The sequence below is a fragment of the Lutjanus erythropterus genome, chromosome 9 (assembly GCF_056507025.1).
Source record: "Lutjanus erythropterus isolate fLutEry1 chromosome 9, fLutEry1.hap2, whole genome shotgun sequence".
In the NCBI taxonomy this organism is placed as follows: domain Eukaryota; kingdom Metazoa; phylum Chordata; class Actinopteri; order Lutjaniformes; family Lutjanidae; genus Lutjanus; species Lutjanus erythropterus.
Window position 1 is genome coordinate 31698243 of NC_139325.1, and position 24261 is coordinate 31722503.

General features: G+C 40.3%; 1 protein-coding gene across 1 annotated transcript in view; it reads left to right on the forward strand.

The window, feature by feature from the left end:
- The window catches only part of bcam (basal cell adhesion molecule (Lutheran blood group)), an 89498-nt gene that overhangs the window by 61274 nt on the left and 3963 nt on the right, over positions 1–24261 (forward strand). Inside the window, exons 3-17 of the mRNA XM_084725865.1 lie at positions 5531–5697; positions 5825–6038; positions 9098–9171; positions 10310–10406; positions 10502–10684; positions 11722–11843; positions 12137–12278; positions 12838–12953; positions 14522–14663; positions 15965–16089; positions 16863–17004; positions 18108–18131; positions 18747–18779; positions 21057–21198; positions 23814–23913. Coding sequence (XP_084581991.1) covers positions 5531–5697; positions 5825–6038; positions 9098–9171; positions 10310–10406; positions 10502–10684; positions 11722–11843; positions 12137–12278; positions 12838–12953; positions 14522–14663; positions 15965–16089; positions 16863–17004; positions 18108–18131; positions 18747–18779; positions 21057–21198; positions 23814–23913 — 1823 coding nt within the window. The remainder of the gene's footprint in view (positions 1–5530; positions 5698–5824; positions 6039–9097; positions 9172–10309; positions 10407–10501; positions 10685–11721; positions 11844–12136; positions 12279–12837; positions 12954–14521; positions 14664–15964; positions 16090–16862; positions 17005–18107; positions 18132–18746; positions 18780–21056; positions 21199–23813; positions 23914–24261) is intronic.

The window sequence follows — 24261 nt, forward strand, 5'->3', positions numbered from 1 at the left end:
ATATTGTGAGTGATGCCAAAAGATGTGTTAGAAGGAGAGGAGGAGAAGAGTGAGAGTGAGACAGATAATACAATCAAATGAGAGCTGGAGAAGGCAGGAGGAGATGAAGATGTGGCACAGATGGTCCACATGACTGGTTTAACTGCCTCAGTAGCCGTTTACATGCATGTAGTAACCCTGCTACTCGCCATGCTCCAGTTAAAAGAAAAAGATAGTCAGATACTAAGTGATAAATAGGCATAAAAAAACACCATGTTAACACTTTCACACAGACTGTCTTCACTAATAATAGGTGACTATTATTATCATCGCACAAAAGACAAAATTGGGGCTTGTACTCGCTCTAAAAGTGAGGATTCAGCTAGTTTAATTATATTCCATTATATCTGACAAATTTGTGTCAGAGACAGAAAAATGTGCACAAATTATGGCACAAGAAGAACACACAGCTGTTACAGTGTTTCCACAGGAAGTGAATGTGACTTGCACAGCTTAAAGAAATGGTTGCTCAGCAGATGGATACATGATTGCTCACCTGAAATACCTCGTCAGCTACACTGAGCTTATAATGCTTCAGATTTTCATTTTTATGTTACAAGTCCAGGGGTCTGCAGACATGCTTTGTCGACACAGTGAGGCTCGTGCTTATAGAGCAAAATGCTCTCATCATCATTCTCACAATGTAAAGAGGCTGATGTTTATCAGGGGTAACTTTTTTATCATGTTCTCAATCTTAATTTAGCATATTAGCATGCTAACATTTGCTAATTAGCACTTAACACAAAATACACTCAAGGCTAATGCAAATGTTATTAGTTTTTTAGAGAGGAGCAGGTTTATTTGCCTGCTACACCGACTCTTTGTTGGTCTTTGTTGTGTGTTGATTTAAAGTAGGATAGAAGATAGATGATCAGCTTCACTGCACAGTACAGTTGGAAGCATATATTAGCTGGTATAGGTTGTTTTAACTACAGGATCATGGATACACCTAAGTTGATAAAAACAGCCACAAGGCTCTTCTGCTGCCTCACATTGCCTCTGGTGCAGTGTGGCATTTATTTTAAGAATTTCTAAACAGACTGTTGTTGTTTCTTTATGCAGAAATGTGTTGTGTTTATCTGTTGGAGGGCATCGCAGTCACGTGTAGATAAAGAGAAAAATAAACCAGCCACATTAAAATAGAGAGATGAGATGAAATAGATGAGCCATGCCATGCCCACACTGATGCACGCAGCTTCCATGGTCAGTGTGAAAAATTTCAGTTGATTATGTTGGACTCGCTCTGCTGCGTCTGCATCCAGTGATTTTGTAGGTTTTATTTTGGACTTGCTGATGGCACAAGATGAGGAGTTGAAGCATCACCAAAGTTATTAGGTTTCATCCTGCAAGGATCATGGATATCTGTGCCAGATTTAATGGCAAGAAAAAACCAGAGTCAGTGGCCTTCATCCTCAGGGGACCGTGATTGTTTGGACAAAATTTCATGGGGAAATTATCCAATAATAGTTACTGAGATTTTTCAGTCTGGGCCAAAGCAGAGGTCCAACTTTTAGCATGACTAAAAAAACTTGAGCCTTGGAATAAAAACTTAACTATTATTCAAGGGTTTGTTATCTTCATTCCGAAAATGTTTATCACTTCATTTATTTATTTCTCAAAGAAACTTGACCAACCACAATTTCCCCAAAAATCATGGTGTGATGCTCACCATGAATACCATCTACTTAATTCACTTTCCTATGGATAACAGAATGTCCCACTAATGTTGTGGATTGGTTATTTTTTTTTATATGAAAAGGACACCAGTCTTCACTTTTTCATTGAATAATGAGTAAAACATGATCCAGTGCTCATGTTCTGCTGCTCATGTTCTTTTTAATGTTCCCATACACATGTTTTGAGTCAGATGGTTGTAATGACTCTCAACACGCAGACATTTTCTTACTTTACATTGGAGATTCATGTTTACAAAACTAAGTTAGTTGAGTAACTGGGTTAAAACCGAGGTTCTCTATGCATGTGCCAGAAAGTCACTTGATTTATTGCGGTATGTGTGCGCGAGTGTGTATTTTTCCCATGCACCACTTAACGGGACTCTTAAATCCTGAGTGCTGCCTAAAAGCACAGCGCTTCGTTTACTAGCACATTCTTGTACGTTTGCTCGTCTGGCTTTGCTGTTTGTGTTGGCGCAGAAACAGAGGAGGATTTTCTTTTGGGCTACATCCCTCTCACAAACTGGAAACATGAGACTGGGTTTGTAAAACTAATGTTGTTACACTTGAGAGCTACTGAGCTAATATAACAAAATATTTAAAGAGAGACAGATACTGGATAGAGGGGGGGGAAAGAAGAACACGAGGAAGACGAGAGGCAGGGTAAAAAATAGTGGCGAGGGAAGTGAAAAAGTAAATGAAGAGGAAGTGAAAGGATACAACTGTGGAGAGAGACATGAGATCTTTTCATCAAATGTCAACGCTTGAATGACCCTTGACCTCGTGTGTTTTGTGGGTCATGGTGAATCACAGCATCTGACCCTGCAGGAATGTGTCTCGCTAACTAACACACACACACACACAACAGTGAACAGAAAGTGTGCATTTGACAGCTCTCCCTATTATCTCCTCTGTATGTACCCTGTGCTTCGCTCTCTTCTTTCCTCCTCACAGTAGAGTGATAACAAGGCGGTCATCCCTCAGCTCCTCTCATCTCTCTTTACACATTTTTCTGAGCAAACACTCTTTCATCTTCCCTGTCTGCATTTCTCGACCCTGTTATTAAAACTAGCCTGTCAAACAACTATGATTCCCAGAAGTCCGTCCTCCACACTCTTGGCAGTTTCTCACAACAAATAAATTATTCAGATGCAGATTTTGTAGTCCAGAAATTGATGACATGATTAATTTATGTTATCATACAGAGTATAGGATTGGGTTGTTCATTAGCAACATATACAGTGTGTCCAAAATATGAATATTAAATTGAGTGTAGATCTCTGTCTTCTTAATGATACTAACTGCAGTGTTTGCAGTGGAGAAAGATTTTGGGGAATGTTCTTGAATGTTTGTTTACTGTTGCTTGCATCCATTATTTACTCTATAAAAACATTTTTCTAGTTGCACTTTATTTCTGTGAGAGAAAATACCATCTCTTACAATAACTATAACCCCATGTTTCTTCCTGGCATATCAGTTCATTTTATCTTATGTCTTGCAACCACAGCATTTCATATGCACCTGCCAAAGTGTACGCATGGAATGAATAAATGTATGAAAGCTTTATTGCCCCTAAGGGAATTTGTTATGCAATGAGTATAAGAGGATATCAATAACTATGCATGGCAGCAATATATCATAAAACATAAGCATCATGAGCAGCTGAAGTGTAGTGGGTCTCAGGGCTGCTGTAGAGATAGGATTTCCCCTGTGGTTATTTAGGTTAGCTTAACAGTACGGCCAGTTGTTTTCGTTTATAATAAATTAAGTTATTTGGTGCAGTAATGCTAAGTTAACATTATCCTGTTTATCTCACCTCACTGCCCAGTAGGCAAGGTCATGGTCTAAGCAAGCTGGTTCTCGGTGATCATAGTTTCACAACTTTGCAAATTAATTTCTGTAGCTTGAGAGGAGATCACAGGATCGCCCTTCAGTATGAACCTCCAGCATTAAAAAAACACTTAGTTGCCTTAAAATGAGACTTTCTCACACAGCTTCTCTTGATTGTCCCTCAATATTACAACATTAGCCCAACATCACCCCAGCCTGTGGTAGCAGCCACATTGTTACTTAACACACTAATGCAGAGTTCAGCAGGTTACAAAGTAAAGATTAAAACCACATAAAACATTGCAAAGCTTACAGTTCCCAGGTTTGAAGTTGGGTCACAGACAGCTGGTATCGATCCGTCCTTGAGCTTGAACTGTTACTGGGTCTTGTAGTGCTTGACTTGAATATTTTGAAGCATTGATTCATTCATTTAACACTCACTGAAGTCATGAAAAAAACAGAACATGAATATTGTGGTCATTGCAGTTTCTTGACATCTCCTGTGGTTGGCTTTGCAATGGCATGGTATTTCAAAATTGCGGTTATTGTGACAGCCGCGGTAGGTCTGCTAAGATCTTGCCACCTAGTTTAATAACCCTGTCCAGCTTTGCATATCTAGCATTGAGCTTCATGTAAGTTTGCTATCAATAAAGTGCCTTGATTTTTATACACTTTTTTGTACACTTTCAATCGTTCATAATTACAGGGGACAGAGACGAGCTTCTTCTGAAATCAATGATCATGTCTTTAGTTTCTTTTGTGCTTAAAATCAGTGAGTTATCTGATAAGCTGTAGAAGTGATTAATCTCCACTTCTACGTATGCCTTCCATATGTTGATCATTTACTTTTAATGATTTGATTTTCAATATTTGCATTATTGATTTGCCAGGTTAACCCCTGTCACTTCAGCCACACTTTGCTCTGCAGTTGCTCTTCTGTGTTACTGTACCAGAGGATTTATGACTGTCTGTGCTGCAGTGACTTCATTAGTAGAAATGGAGCTCCTTCCTCCAGCTCTCCATCCTTCCCCTCCTTCTGTTCCTGCCTCTCTATCTCTGCAATCTCTCTGTCACTCCATGCATTTCTCCACAGCTAGGTATATAGAGAGTTCGAGAGCTATAGTGTTCCCTCTCTATCCCCACAGGAACCAGTTTGGGTCCATCCTGTGCCCTAGCTGCAACTCTACCATTGATATCTGCGACACTGCATGCATCCTAATGTCTCTGTTGAATGGAGAACACTGACAGTGACGAGGACCTTCTAGCTTCCCTCGCGGTCCCTTAACAGTTTTTACTGTGGTTCACACCCCTTTAAGGGAATGCTGGTACTTGTAGCTGCTGCAGTCTGCTGATTTACAGCAGTTATAAAAGAATCCAATGGAGACCCGAAGTCAGAAAACATGTCGAAGCATCCACAAGAAGCTCTCAAGCCACTCCTGCAACACCATCCAGTTCTTCACCCATATATTTATACTGCATCACTTGCTCCTCAGATGGTCCCATTAACTGAGCTGGGAAGTTATTATTCTGGTGTGTTCGTGAGCCTTTAAGTTGTCTGTGAAAACAACATGAATGCCACTAAAAGTTAGGTAGCGTTGTTGGACTTGTTGTAGTGTCCACAAGCATCCCAGTGAAGATTCATGATCAAGTATACTGAATCTCTGACCTATTATCAGGGTTGATGCAAATACATAACTTTTCTAACTGATACAATTCACTCTGTGTGGACAGAACTCGACAGTTACTACTTAATACCATATTACAAATTCCATGTCAACAACAACATGTCCAATACATGCAACCAAACATTTACTTTTATCCATTGTGTTTCTGCATATATGAAGTCAACAGACAACGACTCTGCAAGTCGTCTAATAAAATGTTCTCAGACTTTTCAAGTTGCTGTTAAGACCTGAGGGAGTGCTCACTTCAGTTTTCCCAGTTGGAAAGTCATCCAAGCAACATGCTTGGAGGTTAACGTGCTTGAGTATTTAATCATATTTTTTCTGTCTTTGTGTGTTTCACAGTATGTAGCGGCATTGTGACTGTGGATGTGGCTCCGAAAGTGGAGGTGATAAAAGGAGAGACTGCCAAACTGCCCTGCAAATTCACTGACTCTTCATCCTCCAGCACAACTATTGTTGAGTGGTACATTGTAAGTAATTTTCAGAATTTCTTTATTTATACATGTTTGGACAGGATAAAATGTGTGGGCTGTGGACGGTACTTATTTCAGACTCCTTGTCTTTTTTCTTCCATTTCTCATCTTCTTGTCCATTCAGGAGGAGCAGGGAACCAGGATACGTGTGGCTTACCGCTCCCCGGAGGGCAAGGGAAGCGACGACAACACCCCTCTGTCTGGGCGGGTCACCATGGGAGACGACTTCACCTTGACCATCACTGCAGTAAAACCTTCCGACGAGCTCATTTTCTACTGCCAGGTCAACGCCGGGCCCTCTGGGGTTGGAGATGCCGCCACTATGCTCAAAGTCTTCTGTGAGTCGGCCAGTGCCCTTTGACCTTTTAAATGGCACTAACATGACCTTTTCAAACAGACCCCCCACCCATCTCACTGTCTCATCAGTGATGTGTGAGGAATTTATGACTTGTTTTGTTACTGTCACTGCCACTAAAGGTTTATGGCTTTAATCAGATCTGTGTGTGTCTTCATGCATACTTTAATTTTGAAGTGCCTTAATTGTACCTAATGCATGTAATTCATTTTGATGATTATATTTTGCACATGCTCAAAGTAACTCCACGCAAAACCTCATACTCTAGTATCATAATTTGTCACTGCAACTGTCAAGAACACAGCGGACTTCAGCTAATATTTTTATAATCATGTGTGGGACTTCAGAGCCTCTCCCCATGCCTAGGGTTACCAATTTTCATTTGATAAGTTCCCCAGAGGTCAATTAACCACAATCTAATCACTCTTGACACAATTGATGAATAGTTCAATCACACCTGTCATGTCTCATATATCTCACCTTAATAACGGTCCAGATTTATCACCAAGGCGCTGGGGGGGCTGACCCTTGATGCTGGCTGCTGTGTCCTTGTCCCTCCCACAGAAACCCCTGAACACACATCAATCATACTTTTTAGCATTCAGCAGCTTAACAGCAATGAACACCGTTCATCTGCATTTTGGATTAGACTGATCTGTCACTCTTAGAAATAAGGGCTCCAAAGGGGTTCTTCCTAAAGCACTGAGGTTCCACCCAGAACCATTTGCTTCCAGAGAACCCTTTTTTGAAGAAATGCTTCATCAAGGGTTCTTTGTAAGACTAATTGTTCCATTAAGACCCATTCTTCGAAGATTGTTGAAATCCTTGAAGAACGCTTTCGTCAAGGGTTATTAATATTAAAGAGTTCTCAGCAGGGTGGGTCGGTTCTAGACAAAATCCTGTGGAAAATAAAAGGGTTCTTGGTGGAAGCCCCTGGGTGGGTTCCAGATAAGACCCTTGGGATATTAAAAAAGGTTCTCGGTAAAACCCTGTGATGGGTTCTTGAGAAGGTTCTGGGTGAAAACTTTTACAGATGGTTCTCGGTATAAGTCTTTGGGTTGGGTTCTAGGTAGATCCCTCTGAAAGTGTTCCAAGCAGAACCTTTATTAAAGGGTCTACCAGGAACCAAAAAGGGTTTTCTCATGGGGCCAGAGAACCTAGGCAGCCCCTTTATTCCTATAGCATAAAGAAGGAACATTTGCATTTGGAGAATAGCGAAACAGCCCTTTTCTTTAGTCAAGCCTCCACTTGAAAAAGAGCTTACAAGTTATCCATTAACATTTATGCACTCAGAGGCACTGAACTTTAAAGCAATCTCATAAAATAAGCTATTAATTGTGAATGGGCCAGTCAGTGGTAGACAATACCTCAACGCAGTGCTCTTTGACAAAGCCCTTTTTAGATGCACTTAATGCCCACAGTTGTAAGAAAACAGCCTGTCTCACAAACCAGCAATTATTCTTTGCCCACATTTGACCACTTGACTCATTGGGGGATGAATTATAGTGTGTCTGCGCTGTGTTAACTTAATAGGAGTGAGTTATGAGGTCTCCTGAGGGTTGAGCTGCAGCAGCGATAGCCTGGTTTCTTTCTCTTGGGAAGCCTACAGTAAAGAATAAACACACTAAAAGAGAACACAGACAATCCGGCTTGTGCGTGTCTCTGTGTCTTGTACTGTCTTATCTCTCTTAACATTAAAATTACTTATTTAAAGGCAGAGTTAGGAATTTTTGAAGTGGGGTTGTATGAGGGGTCGGAAAAGCAGCAGAGGTACCCCTGTAGGAAGCCAAGCAGTGTAGTGCTGAGTCAGCAGAAAGATGTAGCCACTTAAAAAAACAAAAAGGCCCACTTAGAAAAAAATCAATATTGGTTTAAGTGTATGCTCTATTTAGAAAATTTCCACTGCCCTTGCTGTCAGACACGAAACTGCCATTATATAAGCCAAATATAGCTGTCCCCAAAGTCGCCAAACTCCATTACCAAAAACACTGATTTTACCACGCAGAGTTCGAGTTGTTGGTCTACTATTGTGTTAATGTGTGACTTCAGTGTTTTAAATGACAATAACTAAAAAAAAAAAAATAAACTAACCGCAATAGACGAGCAACTTGTGCTCTGTGAATGTAAAATTACTGTTTTTGCAAAAGCAGTCTGGTTTGTTTTGTAGAGAGCTGTACTTGGCTTTATACCTGCAGCTTCTCCTCAGAAAGTCTTTCTGATGGCATAGTAAAGCGGTGAAAATATTCTAAATGTAGCATGCATTTAAACTAATGTTGATTTTTTAAAATACATTTTGGTGCTGACCCGGCCCACAGCCATACGTAGTTTAGCTCCCTGATACACAGAATATGTTTAAGTACTTCATACATACCCACGTAAAAACACCCATCTCTTTAAGGCTAAAAACCTTCATTTGACTGAATGTAAGAATATATAGAGAGTTTTTAGTCATGTTCAGAGCGTTTAGGGCAAAGAAACCACCTTCTGAATTTTAATAAGTCCTTATTATGCATGCATATGGCTGCCTGCATTGCACACTGCAGTGAAAGGGAATAATGAAAAAGCTTCAGTTTTGGGAGCAGTGTAACAAAAAGCACTAAAAACAAAGAATTGAGTGAGTGAGACAGAGAGGAATACCCATCTACTGTTTATTTTTATAAGCAGTCGACAGCTGCAGGCTGTAATAAGATGACCTTGCATGTGAACAAGTGCGCTGAGGAATAAAGCAGAGAAACAAGAGAGAACGCTCACACCTGTGGTTGTGTTTGAGCCAGGAAAAGGGGGAGTGTTGGGGGGGGGGGGGGGGGGTTTGCTATTAGACCCTTATCAGCTCGTGTGAACCAGGTCACCGTGGAATAATGTGAGGCAGGATATTTACTGTTCAACTTAATTAAGAAGGTCAGCAGGAATATGGGTTGGTCTGCATATGTGGAAGTGGAAGTGTGTGAATTGTGTGTGTGCTTGTATCTATGTTAAAGGTTTTCCTTGAAGTGAATCATAACAGTACAATAATGACTTCTTCCCTCCCTTTTCCTCTCTCAGTTGCTCCCGAGAAGCCAGTTCTTACAAGGCCATCCAGTCAGGCCATTTCTGTTGGGGAATCTACCAGCTCAGAGGTGTGTGCGCAGTTCCTATAACTCACCCTTCCTATGTCACGTTCCCTTTTTGCTCCGTGCTCCAATAACAATTCAGGAAGCTTGGTATTCAGCAGAGCCTTAGTCAACTTTTCTCCTTTCCTGTTTCCTGTACTCTTATGCTATGCGCTAAGCGTCTATGTTGAAAAAGAAACACATTTTAAAAACATTGCTGGAGGATCTGTAGAAGTGGCATGTAGTCACATCTTAAGTTAGCTAATGTTAGCAAAATGCTAATTAACTAGCTAGCTAATGAATGATGTAAATTATCTAGCTAGTTAGCTAGCATTTTGCTAACATTGATGTGTATTAACTAATATTTTGCTAATATAAGCTATCAATGAAAGGTTAATTTATAATTATATTGTTAATTTATATAGCAAATTTCACCAACAAGGCAGTTCGCAGTGCTTGACATGAAAAATAAAAAGCATCAAGATAAAATGTAAAAGAAACATAAAGTAATGGCATTTTCAACTCAATTTTAAATAAAACAGGAAGGTAATAGTTACAGTGCTGTTTAAGATTTTGTTCAATAACCTCAGGTGTAGTTAAATGAAAGGCAGAGGCAAATAGAAAAGTCTTCAACCTTGATTTGAAAGAACTAAGAATCGCAGCAGACCTGCAGTTTTCTGGTTTTCTGGTTTGTTCCAGATATGTGGTGCAAACTTAGCACTGCCTCAACGTGTTAAGATCTGATTTTGGGGACAGAGAGTTGACCTGGATGGTTCATAAGAAGATCAGAAGAAGAAAAGAAAGAGGAAAATCAGAACTCAGTTTTGTCTCCAAACCATTCAGTGCTTTATAAACCAACCGCAGTATTTTCACATCAGTTCTTTGGCATGTAACTAGCTAACTAATGATTAATGTAGATAAGCTAGCTAGTTATCAAGCATTTTGCTAACATTAGAGACAGAAGAAAGTTGACTGAGGTTGCGTCAGGTACCAAGCTTGCTCAACTGTCATTGGAGTACAGAGCAAAAAGGGGCGGGACTTAAGGAGGCTCAATTGTGTTTGCATTCTGCATGTGAAAGCATAATTTCTGATTTTATGCAAACACTGAAGACACATTTTTAGTTGATTCTCTTTTGTCCTGTCTGCATTTGTCCATGTGTATCAGATTGGTACCTGTGTGACGATGAACGGACACCCCCAGCCAAGAATCATCTGGTATAAAGACAACCAGCCCCTCCCTGAGCGCAAGGACAGGACAGAGAGTATGCGTCCTTAATGAACGAAACTTAAGTCTGATATCAAATGCTGCACAAAGCCGAGGATAATGCGTGTGCTTTATTTTCTTCGTCTCTGTCAGAAACCTACATGGTCCCATCAGTGGTGAAGGAGGCTTCCGGTCTCTTCACAGCCGAAAGTTCTCTGTACATGCAGCCAACTAAGGCAGATAAGGACTCTGTGTTCCACTGCCTCGTGGAGTACAGCATGCCAGGAGACCAGAACAAACAGAAGAAGTCCGACAGCATCACCATCAACCTCAACTGTGAGTGGAGGGGAGGGACAAGAGGTTTGATTAGTGAGCTTAACAGGTGCTGGTAGGAGGACTTTGTCACCTTCAGACACAGGCCAGCTGTTTCCACCTGTTTCTCCTATAACTGCATATTTAAACACATAAAATAATTGCACAATGTGGTTTATTAGTTCGTGCCATTAAAAAATGTTGTGGGACACCTCAGGTTTGGCCTTTCTTAGTGTCTGCAGCCTCACTAGCAGCTCTGTGACGCTTTCCTTTGACCCAAATGCTAACATGAGCGTGCAAATATGCTCACAGACGTGTTGATGTTTAGCAGGATGATGTTCCCCATTTCCACCATCTCAGTTTTACATATTAGCATCCTAAGACTAGCTAATTAGAAACAAATTACAGCTGAGCCTGACAGGAACGTCATTACATTTGCAGGTAGAGTCTGGATAGTTATCAATCTTGTCTTACTGAAAGCTGAAAACGTCAACCTTCTGGTGGCGCTAAAGGAAAAGTCAGGAGATTCCCCAAAGTCAGGAGGATTTATCATCTTGGAAACATGGATGTCTGAGTAAAATTTCATAATAGTCCATCCAACAGTTGTTGAGATATTGAAGTGTGGACCAAAAGGATGTAGACTGACATTCAGAGTCGATAGCAAAAATTGTTCTTTGAAAATAAACCTTTTTTTGTTATAGTTATTGTCTGTAAACTTCTTGCTGTCTTCCAACCTCATGTTGCTTTTTCATTCTGAGAAACAACTTATGCCCTTCAAAATTAAGCAATGTCAACAAACGGCTTTTAGTGTTAGCTTCCTGGACCCATTTCTTTGGTTGCATATCTTTCCCCATCATAAAAACAATAGTTTAATGCAGCCACAGTGGAATTTTGTATTCTGCTAAAGAAGAATGAGCCGAGGAAAGAGGAGGTGCTGGGAAAGTAAAACACTCCTTCTGGAATGCATTGCACAGCTCAGATTGATGATATGCAGCGTAACAGTGTAAATATATCCAAAGGAGGAATTTTCACCTGTTCCGTGTCTGTTCTTGTCCATCTAGACCCCTCTGAGAAAGCGACCTTTTCCCTGCTTAACACTGATCCAGTCAAAGAGGGCGACAATGTGACCATGAAGTGCGAGACTGACGGAAACCCTCAGCCCGAGTTTGACTTCAGTAAAGATGTATGTCTGCATGTAAAGTACATACATATGTGTGTGTTTGAGAGAGAGAAAGTGAAGTTTTTTGATATTTTTCTACAACCCCAATTCTAAAAGAAATGTGATTCTGCTGTAAATAAAAGCAGAATGCAATGATTTGCAAAGACTGACTGAATACAGTACAAAAACAAGATATTTTGTTTTGGAATTGGGGTTGCACATAAAAGTTAGAGCAACATTTTAGTTCTTTGTCTGCTTTAGTTCCATGTATCCCAAGATTTTTATTAAAAAAAAAAAACTGTGTCCTCCACCTTCAGGGAACAGGAATCACTGGTCAGGGTGGACTCCTGGTACTGAAATCTGTCAAGCGCACAGATGAAGGTGTGTACACATGCACGGCCACAGATTTCGATAACCTGGATGCTGACCTGAGCGGAACCATCACCCTCGCCGTCCACTGTGAGTGAGCCAAAGACACACATGCACACACACAAACACACACAATCAACTGCAGAGCTAAGTAAACACCCCATAAAGAAGAATTTACATCCTGTTTGTGCAGTTGTGCCTTTGCAGTAAGCCGCTCTTTTCATCTGTAAATCATAGAATTAAAAGCGTTAGAAAGGAATTAGCTTTAATGGAACCCTTTCAGGAGGCCAATATCCAATTCGATTTTTCACAGTTCATCTGTTACTTTAATGTTATCCCAACTCCACTCTCTAATTTGATTTTATCGCACACATTAAATGGAGATAGCCCAGAAATAGCATGGAAAGGAATTAAGTTGGACTTTGACTTCAAAATGGGCTTAACTTCAGAGTATGTGTGATTAGCTTTGTATTTACAAAAAAATTAAATATTCTTCTTAGTGCGCCCATTTTAACAGCCTTATTACATGGCTGTTAAAGCAATGAAAAGCTTTTTTGATTGCAAGCGGAACTTCTTTAACCCCTTTTGCAGAGCAATATATAGGTTCATGTGTCTTCCTCCCTCTCTCTTTCCGTTTTCTCTCCGTCAGACATCGACCCAGTGAGCGTGACCCCTGCCCAGCCTCAAGTCGTCATGCTTGGAGATAAGGTGGAGTGGCAGTGTAAGACCAAGGGCTCCGCTCCGCACACTGTTCAGTGGAAAAAGGTGCGTTCCATCACGTCCTCAGCCGTCCCTCCTTCCTCAAAAGTGGGATATTGCCAAGAATACTTTTCCTCATGTATTCATGACCGTTCCTAAATCACACATCTCATCTTTCTTACATATTTAACACCACTGTCTGGATGTTGAACAAGAATTCAGTCCTTCCTGGGTGTCCATATTTGGTCATTTTGTGATTCTGGTTCAGCTTTGATACATTACAACATTACACTACCGTCCTTCATTGGATAAGACAAAATATCATAATGTTGTGACAGATACAGTAACTTACTGAGAATGCAGCTGTCATACAACACTGGAGCCTTTGGATCAGAGGCAGAGCTCCCTTTAAAGACAGTTGTGGTCCTGTTACACAAGCTGTATTGTGTTGTGTCCAACTGCAGCAACTAGACACTAGTTGCTGCACACTAGTGATTGGTGATTTCAACCAAAATGGTACCATCTGGATTTGTCATAAAGATGTCATTGAATGTTAAGACCAGTTTTACGACGGAGTACAGTACTGTGGATTTACAGTCATAACAAACAGTTTTGTCTTGCCGTCATATGACATCTAGTGTCAAACCAACCCCATATGACAGTGTAATAACGCTAAACAGCTCCTTTAGTTTTATTAAGTCAAGTTGTCACGACAAAGACATCTCAAACAATGGCTTTGCTTTGAAAACGACACAACTGACTGAATGATTCCTTCAGGTTCATTACAGGTGCCATGACATGGTTATGACAGTACAATGACATTCTTATGAGCACCCCTTCAAATGAGACTGCTACTATTCACCATAAATACTAAGAATTGTTTAGTTAGCCTAGAATAAATTGGATTTTCACCTGTGTAGGAGGCACGGCAGTTCAGTATACATTATGCATGATTTCAGTTTTACAGTAGTGGGATGACAGATGATTAGGGAAATAGATGATTAAAAGAATTTGGAGTTTGCAAACTGTGTGTCGCAGGCTACGTAAGGTGATGGTTAATAACAACACTCCGCCGGGTGTCTCTTTTCTATGACAAACAAAATAAAAATGTTCTAACATACCAAAGAAAATAAATTCGGTAACTCTCACAGTCTATTTGAGGAGGCTCAGTACATTCTGATAGTGGTGTGGTAGCAGCTGTGTTTTTGGTATTCATCTCTCCTCCTCCTCTTGTGATGTGCAGAGTGTTCCTCCAGTGTCAGGCCTGTTGTTATAGCCTGTGTATCTATTGTTGTGTCTCCCGGGTGTGATAGAAACTCACCGACTGCTGCTTTTCTGGGTAGAGAACGTGTTTGTTCTTCGTTAGGAGGATTCCTATGAGAAGAAGTTGAGAGGAATTGCAAGAGACAGATTCATCATGGAAGACTGACTTTGATCTGTTATCACTGCGCATCGGAACAGTGTGTGTGAAGGTTCTTCTTCTGCTTTCCCAGCATAGCGGCGTGCCTTCAAACTAGATATTCGCAATGCCGTTCTTCTCTCGTATGCACACACACAGAGAATAAAAAGATAGAACTGAAGGCTGATAGCATGAGTCCGGTCGGGTTTATTTCTGTGTGTGTGTGTCTCTCCAGGGCTCTGATGTGCTCTCTCAGGACGGCACGCTGTCAATACAAGATGTTTCCTATGATAACGCTGGAGAGTACATGTGTGTTGGAGCCGTGCCATCCGTGCCAGGGCTGACATCCCATGCTAGTGTCAACCTCACCGTCAAAGGTAACGCACACTCGCACAGACACACATATTCACAGACCTGCATGCACAGCCTGCCACAGAAAAAACAATAAAACTGTGTTTGGTCAGGACTTAAGTAAAGATACCGATCACATCCGCATCTGTATTGTTGGATTTTCACACACATAATCCTAAACTCATACATATACAGTTATGAGTTTCCACTGCTAAATTTACACAACCTTGTCCCCTGGCAGTGACACGCACACAAAACATCATACAGTGAAAATGTCATTAACCAAACATAAACATGTAAGTTTCACTGATTTTAACTTAAAGGAAAAATTTGTAATATATCTGCTGTGCTAAATCATGAAATGATCTTGATGTGTATTTAAAGACTGAAGATTTGATAGAATTTGATTGAAAATGCTCACCAAATGAGTAAGTGTCTGTTTACAAGTCCTAAGAAATCATTAATAATCCTTTAAAAAGGGGTAGATGTTTATAACGATTAAATTGAGCAACATGTTCATGGATTCTGGCAGGCGTTAAGCCAGGTAGTTTCTGAACTCAAACTCCAGAGTGTGTATTTTCAGAGTATAATGCTGTGCTTGTCTTGCACCTGTGTCAGTGTCCCTGCAGCCTGCAGGCAGCCTGCCTGAGCTCCAGGTCTGCAGAGGAAAGAAAAAAACTGAAGAGGAAAACAACTCGCTTAGTCATAGATTATGTATCAAATAGGGCTTCAACTTATTTAACACGCCGTCTATGGCTCCGACTTGTTACTTAGACTGGACTCATTTTTCAGGACTACAGAGTTGCATGGTTCTTTGGTGCAAATGTTCTTGAATGACTCTTAAAACTGTACAAAGCAAATCTAAACGAAACATATATAAACTTAACATCACTATTCCGATATACTTATGAGTTCTTATTACACTAAAAATATACATTAACAGCACTGCATAAAAATCCATATTTGGGAATATTTGTCTCCTCACAATATGAAAACATTCTGCTCATGAATCCACCAGCTGTCTGGACAACTTGCCATATTTTGAAATATAAGTTTCCAGTTCATCAAATGCAATATTTTAAGTTTTCTTTGAACAGTAATGTTAAGCTTTACAAACTTCAGAAGGCACTTTGTGTGAACCTCTTAACCTAAGTTAAAACAACAAATTAAGTGAGTAAACTTAAAAAGATTTTGCAGCTGATTGCTTCACTCTTTTAAGTTTTCTCGACTTTTATTTTTTTACAGTGTGGGTTTGTGTTTCAGCTTCTACTGTGTTGTTTATAACAATCCTCCCCCTTGTCAATTGGCTTTCTCGCTCCCCTTCTAGGAAAGCCAATGATCGAGACTCCTGCTGTTGGAGAAGTGGGGAAGGAAGGCGAAATGGTGACTCTGAAGTGCTCGGCCTACGGCTTTCCCGCCCCTCAGTTCACCTGGAAACCCTCTGGAAAAGAGGTACGAATGTGAAAACACTCTCAACTCAGACAGAGATAAAAATACAGCATACTATTACCTGATCTTTTTCCTGTCCTAGTGTGCAATTTACAGGAATCATGCAAACAGATGTAATTGCTATTTTTCTGGAAGGGATTGAGCAATAAAAGTAGAAAAACAGAGGTGAAGATGTAGCATTTTCATTTGGGTCAATATGTGAAGTTTGAAGCATGTTTTTTTCCACAACATCTGAAGATCTTCTGTATGTAGGCTGGTCTGTTGAACTTCAAAGGCAATGGAAAAACGAGGCAGAGGAATAGCTCACAGGGTTATGTAAAGCAATACTTTATTCTAATATATCATATTGATCTGATATAGCTGGGAAAAAATCCCACTGAAGCAACTTTAAAGTAAATTTCAGGGTGAACGCAGCTACATAATTGAAATATTACATAAGACAAAGTGATAAAACTGGATCCTTCTTAAAAAATTGGATCATTTCAGAAGAAAAAAGTGATTTAAGATCAAAGATGAAAGATTTTTAAACTTGCACTGGTGATTTTTTAAGAGCAGATCTTGATCTATAAATGAGAATCATAGGAAGAAATGTGGAATTAAGCATCACAAGAGGGTGCGTGATAATAGGAATCAGACTTAATAAGACAAAAAAGAATGAGTGCGATATATTAACAGGGAAATATGACACAAATTTAAAATATAGGGAAGAAACCATGAGGGAATATGTAAAAATTCACATCATGTCTTTTGTCATTCTTCCTCCACGTCTCCTGCAGTCAGTATCAGTGGAAGGTAACAAGGTGGTGAGCACTGTGACCCTACAAGCCACGGCCGAGGTCATGAAGAACGGCGTGGTCTGCCAGGTCTCCAACGAGCACGGAGAAACTAGCAAGACCTTGCTGGTATCTCTCAAAAGAGGTCAGTGTCAGCAGATGACGGCAGCAGCGATGCCTCTTTATCGCCCTTCCTCCATCTCCTTCACGCTTTCTTCATCTGGTTTCATAATGAGCCTAAAAACTTGATTTGATCAAGCGAATTACGCTGCAAACAAGCGAAACAGGTTTTTTCTCAGTCTTTTAAGGGAAGCTAGATTTTATAAGAGACAAAAATACGGAGCCAGTTGCACCAGCTCTTTGTAAGTTTGAACTCAGCCGAGTTATAACGTGAAGTGTTGACAAAGAGATATGCATCAATAAAAATAAAAACAGGCTGCACCACACAAGCTAGTTCTTACATAGAGATTAGTTGTTACTAAAAATACAGTATGCATCTAGTTACTGCAAGGTGTAACTGCTGTGTAGCTAACTGAGCTAACTGACAAAACTAACGTTAGCATGCTGAAATACTGATATTGCACAGCCAGTATGCACTGATAGTGCAGTCAATTTGTCCGTCCTGGTGTGTGTGGTCTAACTGGGAGCAGTGCTGCCTGTGCAGTCCAGCAGCTGCAGTGTGCCGGGGATGCAGCCTTCCAGCGTGGAAGAATGACAAATGGCGAGAGCCTGTACCCCCCGAAAAGCGCCAGCAGACAATTTATTTCAGTGCCTGTCCACGGACTGTTGTTCTCTGTGTTGTCCTCTACACCGCTGTGCTCGTAGCGGTAGCTGCTCCGGTGCACTTTCATCACTCTGGATTTGACGTTTTTCGTTCAGACTGTAGAAATTAAATTGGATTCACATTTAAAAACACCTCCAAATGTTGCTTACTTGCAGAAATCAAATATCGCATTTCTTGTGGTTTTTGCCATCCAGGCTTTCTCAAATCAATCTGGATACGATCTGGGTATGCCAAAAAAAAAAACTGATTTGGGCTGGCAGTCTGAAAAAGGCCTTAATGGATTTACAAATAGCTGGTGCGTCTGAATTCAGGCTTATATTGCTTATTTAGCAGCATCGACACATTCCTTCCCCCTTTGCTGTCTGTCTTCAGCAAAAAAAAAAAGGCAAAAATCATCCCCTCTAAAAAATCATCTTTAACAACCTGCAAACCTAACCCTCGCTTCTTTGTATTCTTTCTTGCAGCCATTGACAACTCGGCCGACAGAGGTAGAGCCTTCTCCCTTCTCCTCCTCCTCTCCTCCCTCCTTCTCTCAGGACTCTTTGTTGTACAGACCCTGTAATTTAGAACCTCCCCCCCTCCACCCATCTCCTCTTGCCCCGGTCCCTCCATCACACACACACACACACACACACACACACACACACAGACACACACACACACACACATACATCTCCCTCTGCTGTACTGTAATCTTGTATATTTGCCCTCTTGCTACCGAACACTGTGGATATTGTATATTGTTATTCTTCTTCTCTTGTCACCTTTGTATGATGTCTGTCCTATATTTTGTGGATGCTACTACAACTTTTTTGTGGCCCCTTGGGGACAATAAAGGATTCTATTCTATTCTATTCCTTCCTTTCCTCTCTTTGTTTCTTCACTGTGTCTCCTTCTTCGGTCACCTCTTTTTTCCGACTGCCTTCTTGTTTCTCGCTTTTCCTTTTTCGCCGTTTCCACTCGCCGGGGTGCTGTGTGTAGGACCTTGTAACCTTAGATTTTGTGTGCGTGTGTTTGTGTGCTCTTAGTGGTGTTTGTTTGTGTTGTGGTTGTTGCTTTGCTATGCTATGCTATGAGACTGAGAAACTCTCTTTCTCTCAAAGTGCTGCTCTCTGGAAACCCTGTGCTTAAGTCAGGTCTGTATTGCTAACTCTCTTGACATGTGTATGGCGTTCGTCTAGAACTGTAAGTCACTGTGTGTATTGATGTCTGTGTGCACACACAGGTCAATGTATTTGTGTTCCCAAGAGCTAATGTGTTTGTGTAGCTGTACTTGTATTATTGTAGCTGAGAGGACTTTAAATTAGGTACATTTTATAGCAGTTTAATGAATCACCCTGGCCTAATGATTTGCTAAAACTGAAATAATCTAATTTTAGGTTTCAAAAAGAAGTTCTTGCATCCTGCAAAGGTCAACTCGAAACAAAAGAAACATTTTGGTGACAATGCACTGGCAAAAATTTCCATCTAGTCCTTTATTTTATATATTGGAACAACTTAGATCATAGTTCATGCTAAAACCATAGCCACTTATCACAATCAACAAAATGAGAGAAAATTGTTCACATTTGCATCCATTTTCAAAGTTTGTTTTTAGCAGTTAATTTAAGAATCAAATGAGACCCTGAGGAAAGTATAAATACTGTCACTGTGCTTATTGTCAGTGAAATATAACTGATTCATGGAGTGATGCCTGAGGAACAAGTTTTAAAAAATATTTTGAGATTTCCTGGACTCCTCTCATCGCTGTGCAGTTGCCAGGCAACCAGTTGCGACTCCAGAAAGTCTGCCAAGAAACAGTCCATCATGTAGCCCCCCCTGTAAAACCATTAAATAAACAAGATAACATGTTAATTAGCAATCTTAAGAGGTGCTGGGAGGCAGGATTTTTTTTTTACCTTCTGGGTTCAGACAGGAGGTGGAAGTGCTGCAGTATGACAGTTGACTCTTCCTAAGTCCCACCCCTTTTTGCCCTGTGCTCCAATCACAGTTGAGCAAGCTTGGTGCCTCAATCAACTTTCTCCTTTCCTGTAAAAGCAATATATAGACACATCTCCAGATAGCAAATGTTAGCCAAATGCTAACTAGCTAAATTATGATTGATGTAAACTAGCTAGCTAATTAGCTAGCATTTTGCTAACATTAGCTAACTTAAAATGTGAATATGTGTCACTTTTAAAGGTCACTAAGCAATATCTTACCATGTTCATTTTGTTTGCTCTTCAATGTAGGAATATACAGGAATATACAATATACAGGAAATAGGAGAGGAGAAAGTTGACAGAGTTTTCAAGCTAGCTCAAAAAGGAGTGGGACTTAAGAGGGGTTAATTTTCACATGAGCTGTAGCCTGGATGTTCACACAAGAAGCGCTCATGCCACTTGCTCCTCATGTGTCAACCTGGTGTTAGATGAAGCCATTCCAGTCTTTATGCCAAGCTAAGCTAACCGTCAACTGGCCCCAGCATTAGGCTGTCATTACACACGTGTCAATGCAGGGAAGTGACCGTTGCCTGCCGAGACATACAGCGCACACATAGGTCTTTGCTTTTGGTTGAGGCTGTGACTCCATCCTCTCAAAGTTAACTGAAGTTGAACTCCAAGTGGAGAAAAGATGCAAATTTGTGCATGTGTGACCGGGCCTAAGAGCAAAGATTGATATCAATCTTCTCATCTAACTCTTTGACAAGGAAGCGAACAGGCGTATTTCCCAAAATACTGAACTATTCCTTTGACCTTTTTAGCTAATAACACATCATGGTCAGAGTTAAAAGGTGCAAAAGGGCGCAAAACTTAGGTGTTATTCAGCCAGTCAGAAACATGTATTCTTGATGGCCACAAGTTGGTGTAGATACTGGCCTTCAAAACACTTCAAAACACTAATAATGTAATGTTATAGTTTCTGTAAAGCACCATTATTGTAGTGTCATGTCCTCACCAGTATAGTAATACAAGTGTAGGTGGATGGGTGAGTATGTTCACTGTTGTTCTCTGCCTCTGGTCAGCTGTCTATGTTACCTGTGAGTATACAGGCCCTGTTTTTGGGTCCCATCACTTTTCAGCCATTGCATTCAAAAGTTAGGCTAACCCCACATCCCACTTCCCGTTCCTTCTCCTCTCCACCCATCCATCCATCCATCCTCTCCTCCCCGTCCCATCACCTCCTCTCCCTCTTGTGGTACCCCAAACGAAATCATTTTCCTTCCCCTGCCTCCCTCTTTTCTACCCCACGAATCAAACACCCCTCATGATTCCCCTTTCCCTACCACTGCGCCTTGCAAATCAAAAACTCCCCGTTCCCACCACCTCCTCCGCTGTGATCAATCCCTCACCTCCCCACCCACCTCCATCCCACCAACCCCCTCCCACCTCACATTCCCTCCCTCCATGTGTCCCTCCATTGCGGCGCTGTAGCCGACAAGCAGCAGGGAGGCTCCAGCGGGGTGGTGATAGCCGTGGTGGTGTGTGTTCTGCTGCTCCTGCTGCTGGTGGGACTCATCTACTTCCTGAACAAGAAGACCAAACTGCCCTGCGGCAAGAAGGACAAGAAGGAAGTGTGAGTACACAGGAGGGGGGGACAGAAGGGATTAATGTTGGAAGTGATTACCTCATATGACTCAATAAAAACTGAACTACACTGCAAGTAGTGAGATAAAACAGTCGGTAAGCTGCACTGTGTAGTCTTGTGCTGTTTTCTTCTTCAGCCAAAGGCCAGATACCGCAAGCAGACGGGGCTGGAGAGTTAAAAAAACAAAAACAAAAAAACATTTCCACCTTTTTGATTCAATTATTAAAACTGAAAGCTCATTTTGATCAGCTTTCAATTTAATATTGAAACTGTGACGCCTGTCCAGTTTCATTTTCATCTTGTATCTACTAAATAATAGCCTAAGCTGCTGAATGTTGGGTTACAAAGAATTAACAAGAGCTCCACCATGAGGAATCTTGTGCACAGATGCATTTAATAAGATAAGAACGAAACTAAAACTAAAACTACGTGTGGAAAACAGCATTTGTTAAGACTTTGCATACTTACAAAACTAACTAAAATAAAAATATACAGAAAATGTCTTAAGTTTTAGTCAAATTGGTCAAAACAACAAGCAGGACGAGGCAGTGGTACAGATGTTATTTAAGACCGGGACGTCCACATGACTGTGAGTCAATTGCCAGCACAAAGTTTAATAATAATAATTTTAAAAACTAATACTAAACTAACCAACCAAACAAAAAATTTTAAATGTTAAAAACTAAACTGAAACATGCAGACTCGCTCTAGAATCTAACTAGAACTGAACTTAATTGAAAAATACTAATATTAACTCTGCTACACTGTGGTGCACTTTCTAAGAAATGTTGTTTGTGAAAAAGACGAGAGAAAAACTTCTGAAGTAGATTCATCAGCAGCCCTTAAAGAACACAGTGATGCTAGTAGAGCATGTTCCTTGTATTTTCTGTACAAAATAGACACATTTAGTCATAATAAAAATAAATTAAAAAAAAAAATGTTACACATAAAAGAAAAACATCAGTGATTCAAAAAATAAATCCAACAGAAATAAATGCTGAGCTTTAAAAATTAAGAGAAAAAGAAACATGCCAGTTTTTCTAGCAATATCAGGAAAAACTGATTACAGAGCGTCTTTCTTTAACTTTCTGCCAGTTGTCTTGATTGCTCCACTCCTTTACATTTTGCCAAGTTAAAATGCTGGGTTTCCCCATTTTGCAAAGAAGCCATATTTTGGAGCAACAGTTGATCAGTCAGTTGAGCCAGCATTATTGTTCTACTTTTTCTGGCATCCGTTTACACAAAATCAATGTGTTTATGCATTGTTAAAAGAGCAATATGTCACAATTGCATGTCCAAAAATAAGAACAGCAGTCCATATAGCGAGTTGCAGCCATAGGCTGTACATTAAAGAGGTTAAATCCCAATTTAATATACAATCTGTGGTTGAAGCAAGTTGTTTCCCCCTTCTCCTCCTCTGCACACTAGAGGAGTTAAGGCAGGCTGCAGGAACACTGCAGGAGCGCAAGATGAGTGCAAGATTGTAATTTGACAATAACAGGCAGTGACAAGTCCTTCATTGTAAGCTGATCAGCTGTTTATAACTGTCAGTTATAGTTAAGCCTGTTATTCCGAAAACAAAAGCCCACTGCATTGAATACACACAGTCTGGAGGTGGAGTTTAGTGACTGCCTGCCAGACTTCATTAACATATTTCTCAGTGTAAGTGTTAGAAAAATCTACTCATTTCAAAAGATTATAAATTATTTGTTTTATGATGCATAAAGTCATTCAGTGAACATTCAGCATGAATTTTAACTTTAATTAAAGTGGGAAAACAAAACAAGGTTTTACAATTTAACATGTTTCCCTAATCCTTGGTGACATATCATGGTCATTTTATGATTTATTACATTAAATGTGTTATATATTTGTCTTTAAATAATGCCTTATTGCTGAGAATAAAAAATGAGCAATTAATATTGTGCTACAGAAGAAGAATCTTCCTCAGATTCCAAATCTGTGTGAATTTGATCCATTTATGATCTGATTTTTAGTGCCTGATTTGAATGTTTTCATATCAGTACGCAGAATACAGTGAAAGGTTTGGAAGTCTACACTAGAAAATAATGCAATAAAAAAAATGGCATTAAAGTTAGTTGTCTTTTTAGCGGTAAGATATGTTAATTGGCTGAAAAAGTAGTTTTTATCTCATCTTGGATATATAACTCAGTCACTGCAGAGAAACTGGGAGATGCTTAAAGACAACGTGAGAAGTAAATGGTCTCTAAAGTCTAGTATTCTTTATATTTATATTCTTCTTTTTATGTGAGGATGTTGACCATATTATAATCACTATCCTGTTGCTGCTGTTTGCGTTGCCCCAGATGCAAAATAAAACATTACAGAATTATTCCCTGGCTGTACATATAAAGAAACGTATTATTTTATTTTGTATTTTATCTTATTCTACTCTGAATAGAATATCTGTATGTATGTTCTATTTGTGTATGTAGCATGAAGGGACTACAACTTTCATTTCATTGTGCCTCCCTGTGTTGATGCGTTACGACTCCAGTAACTGTCCAAGTCAAAAACTCCAGGCGAAGACCGCATGTTTCTTACATCTGTCTTTGTTTTTTTCTCACCCGCTGTCTCTGCAGGGCCACTGGAGACGTGAACAACGACATCGTGGTGGAGATGAAGACAGACAAGGCCAACGAAGAGGCCGGTCTCCTCAACAAGAGACCGTCCACAGAACAGGTGAGACCAGCAACACAGGCATACAAGGGTTAAAGGTCCTGGACCAAATCAAACCAACATTTTTGCTCAAAGAGACAGTCGTTGTCAGTTTGAAAAAGATTTGATGAACTCTGTAGTTTAGGATAACTTACTTGCTTCTGCATTCATGAATGTGACTTGTGAGGCTGCAGACTTAATGTATGCAGGGACAAATCGAGGACACTTCAGCCTGTGAGGACGGTGCAGTGAACCAAAACAAAGCAATTCCTGATCTGAATGGGCTTCTCACATAAAAACAGTTTCCATTTAGTCACTTTTTTCACTCAGTTTGTGGTCAGGCCTGTGGGATGCAGACTCTTATCACAGAAG